At 26.7% G+C, this 13402-nt stretch overlaps 1 protein-coding gene across 3 annotated transcripts in view; it reads left to right on the forward strand.

Moving 5' to 3' along the window:
* Positions 1–13402, forward strand: part of smash (smallish) — a 231827-nt gene that overhangs the window by 203198 nt on the left and 15227 nt on the right. For all 3 annotated transcript variants that reach the window (XM_065499139.1, XM_065499138.1, XM_065499140.1), the window contains one exon: positions 9484–11131. In XM_065499139.1, coding sequence (XP_065355211.1) covers positions 9484–11131 — 1648 coding nt within the window. The remainder of the gene's footprint in view (positions 1–9483; positions 11132–13402) is intronic.

Genomic DNA, 13402 nt, shown 5'->3' on the forward strand with positions numbered 1-13402 from the left:
AAAAAAATTAAAATTTTCTTTGGTTTAATTAAAACAACAACAAAAAAACAGTTTAAATTTACAAATTTTTGTCCACAATTGCTTTTACGCCATGCTAATCAAGGTAAGCCAGAAATTTTTGAAAAAAAGAAAATAAAAAAATTATAAATTTTGTGGTGTTTTTCTTTGTATATTAATGAAAAATGTTTGTTGCATGCTTTAAATAATTGAAACTTTTTTAAAAATTTTATAGAAAAGTTTTTTTTTAATAAATTAAAATTAATTATTTTTTCAATTTGTTTAAATTTATTAAATTTTTGTAGAGATTTATTTGCGTTTGATTTTTAAATGTTTCCAATTTAATTATTTTTTAAATTTGTTTGGTAAAGATTTTTGATTAAATTTTGAAAAGATTTTTAGAAATTACTTAATAAAATTTATTATTTTTGAATTCTGTTAAATTTTTGTAGAGATTTATTTGGTTTTTTGTAAAATTTTTTTTCTGATTTTTAGTATTTTTTATTTTTGTAAAGAATTTTTTTAAAATGTTTCCAATTTAATTACTTTTTTAAATTTATGTATGTAGTTTTGTACAGATTTTTTATTTAATTTTTAAAATTTTTATTTTCTGTAGAAGTTTTCCTAAATATTCATTAGCTTTTTTTAAATTTGTTTATAATACATAGTTTTCTAAATACTTCTTATTTTATTTAAAGTTTTTATAGATTTATTTAATTTATTTTTTTTTAATTTCGAATTATCCAGACTTATTTTCCCCTTATTTTTGTTTTACTAGACATTTTGTTTTCCATTTGACCTCTTTGACATTTAAATTTAAAATCCAACGGTAATTCCATCGCTCTCCCATGTGTAGCCAACCATTTTGTGTTTGCTTTGCCTTGCTTTAGTATTAGTGTTGCCTATTAAAAACAAACAAAACCACTGAACCATTGTTCAAATTAACAAAATACCTTTGCATGCTTTTAGGCGCTTGCAAAAATTAATGTCTACACACAGTGGCAACAACATAAGCAAAACCATTTTTTTTTAATATTAATGTTTTCGTAGTTGGATATTCGTAGGGGGGTCTTCTGTCCATTATGGAAAATAAAGTCTGTTGGTGATTTGTTAACCCTTTTTTTTCTAATTTTTTTGCATTTTTTGTTGTGCTTATTTCAATAATAATAATGTTATCTGTAAACAATTTTGCAGTTAATTCTTGTTCCATTTAGTTCATCAGTTGGTTGGTATGTTTAAAAAGCCTTTAGGTAAAATGCATTTGTTGAAGCAGCAAAAGAAAATAAAATAAAAACTTCGTTAAATAAATGGTTCGTTTTGTTAGCTTTTCATTAGATTTTTTTTCTGTTCTGCTGTTATAGTTGTTTTTGTCATTTTATTATCTATTTTACATTCCTCATTCGTTATAAAATAAAATAAATACCATATAATTATTTGTTTGTTTGTTAATTTCTGCGTGTAATATTAGTTTGTTCTGTATTTGACAGTCTTGGTTAATTGTCTGTCAGCGTTAGTTAGTTGGTTAGGAACGTTATAACAATTAACGTTGATTCTTTATTATAAATAATAAAACAATTTTATTAATAAAATGGATTCAGAGCCCAAGGTGAGAGTTTTGATGAAAAAAACAAACAAAATTTCCCAAATAACAGTGAAAAAAGACGGAATTTTTAAAATAAATAAAGAGTTCCTTTAAAACAACTTCGCAATGCTTCTGAAAAACTACCCAAATGTTTAAATTTATTGTGTTAAACTGAAATATTCCAAAAATTTCACGGAGAAATGTTTTTACTTGGTGTGATGTTTGTGTCCTTTTATTTCATAATTAAAATAAAAAAAGTTACATATATTTTATATCACTGGAAAGGAAATTGTGTGTACTTTTAAAAAATGTAAAAATGATTTTAATATTTCAAAAATAGTTTTAAAGGATTTTGTGAAAAAAAAAATCAATTTTGCATCATGGAGTTAAGTTTGCGTACATTTATTTTAAATAAAAAATAGGAAAAGGCAGACCTATTGTATATCATTTGAAAGGAAATTGTGTGTACTTTTCAAAAATGTAAACATTATTTTAATTTTTCAATACTTCAAATATATTTTAAAGGCTTTTGTGAAAAAAAATCTATTTTGCATCATGGAGTTAAGTTTGCGTACATTTATTTTAAATAAAAAATAGGAAAAGGCAGACCTATTGTATATCATTTGAAAGGAAGTTGTATGTACTTTCTATAAATGTAAAAATAATTTTAATATTTTAATTTATTAAAAAAAATATTACAGACTTTTGCACACATCATTTACAACATGGAGTTAGGTTTGCGTACATTTATTTTTAATAAATAAATAGAAAATGTGAAACTATTCTATATTATTAGATAGGTAACTATGTCTACTTTTCAAAACTGTATAAATAATTTTAATATTTTGTTGCATTAAAAATATATTAAAGACTTTTTGAAAAAGTTGATTTTACAACATGGCTTTATAACTGCCAGCATTAATTTTTAGTGATACAAAGGAAAGATAGTTGTATTATATATCATTAGAAAGGAAATTGTGTGTGCTTTTCAGATATATAAAAACATTTTCAGTATATTACTAAATAAATAAAATATTTAAATCGTTTATGGAAAAAGACAGTTTTAATACTTGGTGTTAAGTTTGAGTCCATTAACTTCTTAAATAAAAAGAAAAAAAGTTGACATATTATATATCATGGGAAAGGAAATTTTGTAGACTTCTCCAAACTATCTAAATAATTTGAATATTTTAATATGTTAAAAATGATATTAAAACTTTGTTGAAAATAACAAGTTTACTAAATTGCTTTGGGATTGCGTTCAGTTATTTATAATCAAAAAAAAGAAGAGATAGACTTATTATATATCATTTGAAAGGAAATTGTGCTAGCTTTCAAAACCTAACTGAATAATATGAATATTTAATTACATATAAAAATCCTTGAAGGTGTTTGGCGAAAAAATTAATTTTTATGGCTGACATTTTAATATTTACTTTTATTTTAGTAAAAAAAGAAATATAGGGAAAGCATACTATATCTTTAGAAAGCCAATTGTGTGTACTTTTCCAAACTGTCTAAATAATATTAATATATCACACCATAATTAAATACTTTTTGAAAAATTCGATTTTCCAACATAAGTAAGACTTTAAGTTTGCGGTCACTTATTTATAATGAAAAATAATAATGTTTAGATGCATTATATATCATTTGAAAGGAAATTGTGTCTATTTTTCAAAACTGCCTAAATGATTTTAATATTTTAATATATACAAAAATTATTAAAGATTTTTGGCGAAAAATTAAATTTTTGCATTTTAAGTTTTACTATTACTATTTTTTTATAGTAAAAAGAGATAAGGCAACATATTATATATCATTAGAAAGCATTTTGTGTGTACTTTTCAAAAATGTATAGAAATTTAAATATTTTTATTAAAACTTTTGGAAAAATAGCGCAAAAAATAAGTTTTTTAAAAAAAAAAATTTGGAAAAATATTGCTTAAACTTGCCTCCATATATTTCCCTATCTGTTAAAGATATTTAAACGATTATTATATATATTATACAGTAATATGAGTGCTATTTAATAATATCTTTTTGACTCCAAAAAGTGTTTGCTTACTGCATATTTTTTTTGGCTTAAAATTGTCTCCTCAAATTTTACAGTTTTCACAAAACCTTAAGTTTAAACTTTAATTTAATTAGGATATGTAACTAAAAACGTATACATATTTTATATCATTAGAAAGCTAATTGTGTCTTCTTTTTAAAAATAATATATAATACGTTAATATTTAAAATTTATATTAATGCTTTTGTAAAAAAAGCGGCAAAAATGAAAAGTAATTTTTATGGGAAATTTTGATTCAACTTAACACCAACTATTTCCCTAACAAATATAGATATTAAAACGATTATTTTATATATTATAGAGCAATATGTATGGAATACAAATATAACTTCTTTGATTTAAAAATGTATATTTTCATTATATAATATGTTTAGAGTCCAAAAATCGCCTTACAAAATTTGAGTACAAATTTTCATAAAGCCTTTGAGTTTGGGGGTATTTATTTCAAATATATAACTAAAAAAAATATTCATAATTTATATGAATAAAAAGCAAACTGTGTCAGCTTTTTGAAAATGTCTAAATAAATAATATATTTTAATATATTTAATTTATATTAAGGTTTTTTAAAAAAAAAATATATAAAAAATTACAAGTATTTTTTAGGCGAATATTTACTAAACTATTTTTGTAACATTAACAGATATTGAAAAAAATTTGTTTTTATATTATAGATTAATGTCTTTTCTTTTTAAAAAATTAAATTTAAAAGAATATTTTTTCAGTTTTAAAAATTGTCTCATAAAAATTCAAGTAATCCCACAAAATTTGCTGTCCAATTCCTGTTTTTTTTTCATTATAATATTCTAAACACATTTGTCTTTTACAAAATGTTTTAAAAATTTAAAATATTTCGAGAATTTTATACAAAAAAATTCACCATTTTCAATTAATGTTGGATGTAGGTTGTTCTACAAAAACCATTTAAAATTGCAGAATTAATAATATTTCAAGTGTTTTCTTTTGATATATATCAAATAATGTTTAAGTTTATTAACAAAGTTTGAAGAATATTTCCATTTTAAGAAAATATTTATCTTATTTTATAATTCAATAGAATACACACTTCATAAACTTACTGGTAATACAGTTTAATGTTAACTCAAGCAGTGCTTACGATATACTGACTCCTCAGCAACTCGCTGTTACTATTTATATACACCGCGCCATCTTCCAGCATATTCCACTATTATCTATATCAGGCGCGGTTCCTGGTCATCCATTTGTAAGAAATTAAAATTTGTTCTACATTTTTCTTTTTATTCCTTTTTTTATATGAAAACTTTTCGGTTTGGGGGGGGGGAATTTCCTATTTTATCCCCTCTGGATCCGCGCCTGATATCTACAAAGATTACCCATAGCTTTTAAAGCTGCTTCACAGTTAATGATGTCTAACTAATAAACAATGTGAATAACAGCATGTTATCAACATTGTTTATAACTAGAAATTTTTATTTATTCAAATTGATATTTTAAAAAATGCTGAACTACTCCAATGACAATTGAACATTTTCTGATTTTTACAGATTTAACCAGCAGTTTAATAGCTAAAACTACTTTTAATCCCTCCATATATATGACTAGTTTATCTTATTACACAAAAACTACAACCCAAAGGGTTAAACTATTTATTAGATCATTAAATCACTGTCTATTACAAAGTATCGGGGCGAAATAATCCCTGAAAAACAATTACAATTTTCACACATACTCGTATTTGTCAAACATACTAATGATAAATGATTAACTAAATCGATAGTGAAAATACTATAAAAATTAAAAAAAAAACATTTTTATTATCGTGTTTTTTATTTTATTTTTTTGTTCTCTAAAAAAGAAACCTTATCAATAAATTAACACCCACCTACCTACATATCTTATTCAGTTATTTTTACCTCTAACAACACAAACAATCAATATTCAAACAAAAAAATTTGCAAAAATAACTGAATGAAGAAAATCGTATACAGAAAGATAAAAAATATCAATCTAAAAGATACGCACAAATAACCTAAGTACAAAATTGTCATTGATTTATTTGAATTTCCTCGGAAATAGTTGCAAACAAAATATTAAAAGTCCCCTAGATTTTAGTACATTACGCAGCCCAGTTTAAAAATGTCTGAGAAGGGGGGGAGAGCGTTTAATTTTAAACCAAAACAACCTTAATAATGTTTGACATGGCTAACAACAAAATCCTAAATAAATTTAATTAGTTACAACAGCAAACAAATATATAAACAAATTTTGGTTTAAAATAAATATATATTTTTTATTTAGTAGTCTTAAAGATTTCTAAACCACAACACTTTTCATATTTAAATCTAAATCCAAATTAACACAATTCAATATTAAGTGTCAAAGTTGTTTGGAAAAAGAGAAAACATTTATTAAAGTCTTAACAAATTTTAAACAATTTAAAATGGTGCTTGAGAAAAATTTTAACTATTTTGTTAAAAAAAACTAAAACCTATTAATTCCGGTCATAAAACAAACAAACAAACATTCATAATAATATAAATTATATTGATAATTTAAATTCCAATTCAATTATTGATAACCAGAATAGTGAGTTTAATTGTATTTGGCAAATTTCTTTGAAATTCTCTTTAAAAACACTTGAAATTTATAAATATTTGAATCGATGTAATCTAATCTACAGTAATTAGTTTAAGACGAGCGAAAATTTTAAATAATAGATACTTTAAAATCCTCTTATAAAATTGTAAATTTTTTAACCATTTCTAAAAGCGAGTCTATACAAGTCGGATCAGTAGAAGTTCTGCGATCAACTGCAGATAAACAATTTTAAATACTTGAACATTTTGAATACAAATTCATCTCTTTTTGAAATACTTTTAGCATGACAAGTCCGGAAGCTTTATAAAAAATAACGTTTTATATAAAAGCTATTAAAGAGCTTTCTAATTCTGAATTCTTCATTAAGAAAATGTATGAAGACTTTGTTAAATATTAAATTTTATTAATGTTTTGCTAATCTTCTATAATCGAAATTGTTTTAGGAAATTTGTGTTTGGAAAATTACTTGTAATTTTAAAGCTCTAACAAAGTCTTATTCTTTCTAGAAAGCTTGCAATTTATTATTTCTTTTATATAAAAGCTTGAAACTTGTGAAAGCTTTGACAAAATTTATTTTTGAATGTAAAATATCTGTTATGAAACAATCATTTTCTGAATGCTTTGTTAAAAACTTAAATACTTAAATCCGGTTTAAATAAAAGTGTTCTTTTTATGAAAGCTTAATATTAAAGAAATAAATGAAATGAAAATAAAATAAAAGCTTCTATAAAATATATATATATATATATATGAACGATTTAATAAAACCTTTTTTTAATATAAAAGCTTTAATAAACGATTTCATAATAAGAAAGCTTATTGAAGCTTTCTTAAATCGTTCTTAAAACGAAACCTTTAATTACAGCGTTTTTAATATGGAAACTTTAGTAAAACATGAAAAGCTTAAATATTTGTTTAAAGCTTTAATAAAACTCTTACTAATATAAAAGCCTTAAGAAAGATTTCACAATAAGAAAGTTTTAATAAAACTTTTCATTATAAAAAAAACTTTATGTAAATCATTATTAAACTTTAGTAAAAGCGGATTTAATATGCAAACTATAACAAACGCTATCTTAGTATGATAGTTTTAAATTCGTTTTTTTATGAAAACTTTAGTAAAAGCTATATTAATATGAAATCTTCAATATCTTTCCTAATATAAAAGCTTTACAAACATTTCTTATTATTAGCCTCTATATGTAAAAGATTACTTAAAGTTTTGTTATTTGTTACTAAAAACTTTCTAAATATAAAAGCTTTCTAAGTATAAATACTGTATTCGTATACTAGTTTTAACAAAAGCATATTATAAATATTTTAAAAATTATTAGAGCTTTAATAATATGAAAGCTTTATTAAAAGCTCTCTTAATATGAAAGTTTTCTTATTGTGATGCTTTAGAAAAAAATTATTTAATAAAAACTAGTTGTATGAACGCTTTTAATGAAAGCATTAATAATAATTGTAATAAAAGCTTTAATAATAAAATTCTTATTCTGATATCTTTACTAAAAGGTCTCTTAATATGAAATCTTTATTTAAAGCACTCTTAATAAGGTTTACTTAAAGCTCACTTAATATGAAAGCTTTACTAAAAGCTCTCTCAATCTGAAAGCTTTATTAATGTGAAAGCTTTAGAGAAAGTGTACTGGTCAAAAATGCTTTAATAAAAGTTTAAGTTGTATGAAAGTTTTCAATAAAAGTCTTAGCTAAGATTTTCTTATTAACACAACTTTTACAAAAGCTTTTTTATTTTAAAACTTATAAAATCATTCTTATTATGAAAATTGCAATAAAATCTTTAATAATAAGATTCTTATTACGAAAACTTTAATAAAAGCTCTTTTAATATGAAAGCTTTAATAAATTATTTCTTAATATAAAAGCTTTACTAAAAGCTTTATTAATGTGAAAGCATTAGAAAACGATTACTGGTAAAAAAATACTATAATAAAAGCTTTAGTTATATGAAAGCTTTTAATAAAAGCATCAGCAAAGATTTTCTTATATACAATATGTATATAGAACTTTAACAAAAGCTTTTTTATTTTAAAGATTAAAAAATCATCCTTATAAGATTCTTAATATGAACACTTTTATGAAAGCTCAAAAATATTTAATAAAAGCTCTTTCACTATAAAAGCTTTAATAAAAAAATTTTTGCTTTCACTTTAGATAAAGGTTTCTGGTTTTTATTTATAAAAGCTTAAGCAAGAGTTTTCATATTTTCAAAGCTTTGTTATTGAAAGCTTTTATAAAAGCTACCATTTTTTATGAATTGCTTAAATTAATTAATTTTGATTACAAAATTATGAAAGTTTCCTTATAATAAAAAGATTAAAAAAATCTTTAAAAAAATTTTAAAAGCTTTAAAAAATCCTTCTTTTTATAAAAAAAAGTTTCAATCTTGTAAAATAATCAGCCCAATTATGAATAAAAATTCCCCGGGAGTTTTCCCCTTTTCTCATTTTTTCCTATTCAAATTTAATGGGAAAAAACTCCCGGGGAACAAACTCCCGCGGAATTTATTATTCATAATTGCGCTGAATATATTTCAAATTAAAGCTTTTATGAAAACTTTATTATCTACTATGAAACTAGTTGTTCCTATAATATGTATAATAAAAGCTTTCAATATTATCCTCTCAATTTGTTAATCAAGAGACTTAAAAGCTTTTAATAATAAATAAACCTGGTATTAATAGTATTTCCATATATATAACCCTTGATTTCAAATTTATTTTGCATGATTTTTTTTTGTGTGTTTGTCTTAATTGACGTTTTCTGTTTTCAGTTGCAATTAAATATTTGTTTTCTCAACAATTCAGTTTTTTTCAGTTTTTATTTGTTTGCAAAAACGTTTGATTAATTATTGCCTTTACAGATTTATTTATTTCTGCTTGAAATCTGCCTCAATATGTAATCAATATTTGTGTTTGTGTAAGCATTTGCTGTGTCTTTTAATTAAAACTGCTATTGATTTGTTTGTAAATATTGTCTACTAAAAGCTTAACTAAATTTGTATAAAAAAAAAATTGTTTGTAAATGAAAAATAAAAAAATATGTGTAACAAATTGCTGAAACTTAATTAACTTTGTGCTTTTTCTTTTTTTTATGTTTTTTAAAAATCATGCTGCAAATAATGGGCGCTTTTTTGAAATTAAAACAAATGGCTTGCTTTTCTTAAAAAAAAAATCTAAAAAACAATACAATTGTTGATGTTATGAAACACAAAACAATACAGATCAACGAAGCTCTGGAATTGGCGCTGGAAGCAATTGACAAAGAAACGATACCGCAGCTACAACAACAGCAGCAGCCGCCGCTACAGCAACAGCCAGAGAATTTGTATCCAATAACTGCCCCATCCAATAAAACAACCACTAACAATAACAACAATAATATTTTAAACAAAATTGAAACGGAAATTGTAGAACAACCCTTAGAGCAGCAGCAACAACCGGCAGTAGAAGCAAAAGAAGAAATTTTAATTAATAAAACCGATGAAGAGAAATGTGAGAAATTAAAATTGGAAGAACATTTCACCAGCACCTTGGAAATTAAGGAAAAAACTGAAGAGGAAATATCAAAAGAACCCATTTATGAGAATATTATTAACTCAACAGCAACAGCTACTGCTGAGGTAGATGTTGCCACATCAAAAACAGCTTTTCAACAACAACAACAACAGCAGCAGCAAATCATTCCAAGTATGATGAGTAAAACACAAATTGATATTGATCTTACAACAACTAATAACGATTCCAAACAAAATTTCAATTTAAATAATAATCAAAATCCAAATCTAAAGCAAAATCAAATTCAAAATTCTATACCAACCAATCAAATTAAAGCTAAACAAAATTTATCAGCATCTAATCAATTAAAAAATAGTCAAATTAACAGTTTTAACTGTCAAATTAGTAACAACAAAAGCAACAGCAACAGTAATAATAATAATAATAACAACAATAATAATCATAATAACAATAATAATTGTAATAATGTAGTTGAGTTAACAAATGCTTTTGCTAATACAACAATAACAACAACAACATCAACCACAACAACAACAGCAAAGACAACAACAAACAAAATCTGTAGTGATTTATCCACCACAGCCCCTAACAACACCAACACAACATCTTTTAAAGAAATCACCTTCAATCATCTTGAACAGCCCAGCATCATTAAACCAGCCACTGTAGAGGACATCCAACCATCTGCAACTTTAGAAATCGATTTATTAACCCCCCCAACACCACCAGCAGCAGCAGCTAAAGAAGAACTAATTATCAGTCTTAACTCCAACTCCAACACCAGCTCAGAATTGAATATGGAACCCTATTATCAAGTACCCAAACCTACAGAACCCTATTATGATGCGCCCAAACATTTGAAACCGGTACCGGTCTATGAAAACATCGAGATTTTCTTTAATGGCAATTTAACGGGAGATATAACCACCGAGTTAAGCGGCCATTTACAACCACCCAAAGAAAAACCTCCACCACCCCCCATAGACAGTCCTCCACCATTTGATGATGTGGACAGCAGCAGTCACACCGACACCTGGTCATCGGATAACACTTATGAAACCCTAACACGACATCAACTCAATCATCACAACAGCAACAACTCTCATCATTTATCCCCAGATCATCCTTCGCCACCCATTAAACGTATGAACTCAACCAAACGCATTAAAAAAGAATTGCGCAATAAACGTTCTAGTTTCTTGGGTATTGAGGGTTCTTCTTTGGATGATGATGAATCATATTTGGAGCTAACGGTGGCCCCACCACCCGATATGGCTCAATTGTTGCAGGAGGAGCGTCGCATGGAGAAACAGTTGTATTTGAAGGCGGGTTTATGTGATAGTTCGGATACAGGTCAGTAAACAATTTACATTATTTTTATACCCTTCACCTTCTTGATAGGGGTATACATAAGTTTGTCATTCCGTTTTTCCACAATATAATTTTCCGACCCTATAAAGTATATATATCCTGGATCCTTATAGATAGCGGAGTCGATTAAGCCATGTCCGTATGTCTGTCTGTCTATTGAAATCAATTTTCTGAAGACCCCAGATATCTTCGGGATCAAAATCTTCAATAATTCTCTCAGACATAGGTTAGGTTAGGTTTCCAGGCAGCCACGAAAATGAACAACAGCTCACATGGGTCCAAGCAATGGTCCCTTTGTGTTACCTGAAAGTAGAAGAAAACAGAAGAAAGAGGGACAGATATAAGTGAAAAATAGAGAAGGAGAAGATTGAAAACGTTAAGGAGAAGTCTGAAGAAAGAGAGAGGTAGGAGATCTTAAAAAAAAAGTTACGCGGTTATTAGGTCACTCTGAAGAGATCCCCGTGTCTGGTCTTTTTAACCAATTACTACTTCCTATAAAGGCATTAATGCCCTCAAGCCTCATATTCGAGAGCTCAGAGAGACTATTTAGGAAACGATGTCCCAGAAACCTTAGGCGTAGATCTCCTAATGCCGGACAATGACAAAGAAGATGAAAAATATTCTCATCCTCCTCCTCGTTTTGACAACTTCTGCAGAAGTCGTGGTATGGCAAACCAAGTCTCCTAGCGTGGTTACCAAAGGTGCAGTGTCCAGTTATGACCGCCACTACACCACTCAGTTGTGAGCGTGTAAAGCCAAGAAGATGTGTTGTTCGCCCCCGATTTAATCGGGGCCATATCATCCTGGTTATAGTGCATGTGGGTTCACGATCCCATCTTGCCTGAGCGAGCTCATAGTAGAAGTTACTAATTTGTAGCTTGCATTTGGATAACGGAATCCCACATAGGAAATCTATGTCTCCGTCAGGTAACATGACATGCTTTTGATAGTGTGCTATTTAAAATCAGCTCAATCGGTCCACAAATGGCTGAGATATGAGGAAAAAAAACCAGGACAACCTCTATTTTTGACCTACATACAGTGGTTGACAAAACAATGGAAACTTTTCCAAATATTCCATATGTAGCCCAAAATTTAAAATATTTTTTTAAAATTTTTTTTTTTAGTATTTTACTGGTATAATTTTATTTATATGTATAAATTAACTGAAAAACAAACAACATAATTAATTATATTCTGAAAAAAGGGAACAAAATTAAAAATATTCACTATTTCGCTACTGACAAAACAATGGAAACTTTTAAACTTCAGCAAGAAAGAAGTGTAAAACGAAAATAATATTTAAAAGAACGATGTAAAAAGCATCCTGTTTACAGTTATTTTATTTTTAAATTCTGGTAATTTTTCACAATTTATTTTCTTAAGTTTTTCGCATCTGTGACAAATATTAAATAAATAAATCTGCAGTTTCAAAAATTATAAAGAAATTTCGTGAGACCGGTTCTAAACTCAACATTTAGGTGGAAGACCTCGTAAGACTACTCCTAGACAAGATAATTTAATAGCAATAGAGTTCAAGAAATTCCCAAAAATAACTCCTCGAGAGGTTGTCAATTGCCTAAAATTAGAAATAAGTACCCAAACAGTTAGTCGCCGGGCAAATGAGGCTGGCTGGTCTTGGTTGCTATCCGTCCTGTGAAAAAACCACTCATTTCTAAAAAGAACCGTTCTGCACGTCTACAATTTGCCAGGGATCATTTAAACTGGTCGATACAGAAATGGAATACTGTCCTCTTTTCCGACGAATCCAAATACAATTTAAGAGGCAGTGATGGGAGAACATTTGTAAGACGACCAAAGGGAAAAATATTAGATCCAAAGTACACAAATAAGACTATAAAGTTTGGCGGTGGCAATATTATGGTATGGGAATGTTTTACAGGGCAAGGTATGGGTCCAATTCATATTATAAGATACCATGACAGGTATAGGATACAGAACCATATTAAACGATGTTATGTATCCATACGATGAGGAAATATGCCCCTAGTTTGGAGATTCCAACACCGAGTGGTTACAATCCTACGAGGTACGTGTTTTGAAGTGGCCTGTCCAATCGCCAGATCTCAATCCCATAGAAAATCTATGGGAAATTGTAGATCGTAAAATAAGGACCCAAAATTACACCAGGAAGGAAGATTTATCGGAGGCGGTTATAAGGGAATGGCAAAATATTTCAAAGGAAACACACCTCTAGGGTTGTAACCGAGTGGTTACAATCCAAGGAGGTAC

This window comes from Calliphora vicina, chromosome 1 (genome assembly GCF_958450345.1).
Source record: "Calliphora vicina chromosome 1, idCalVici1.1, whole genome shotgun sequence".
NCBI classification, from domain to species: Eukaryota; Metazoa; Arthropoda; class Insecta; order Diptera; family Calliphoridae; genus Calliphora; species Calliphora vicina.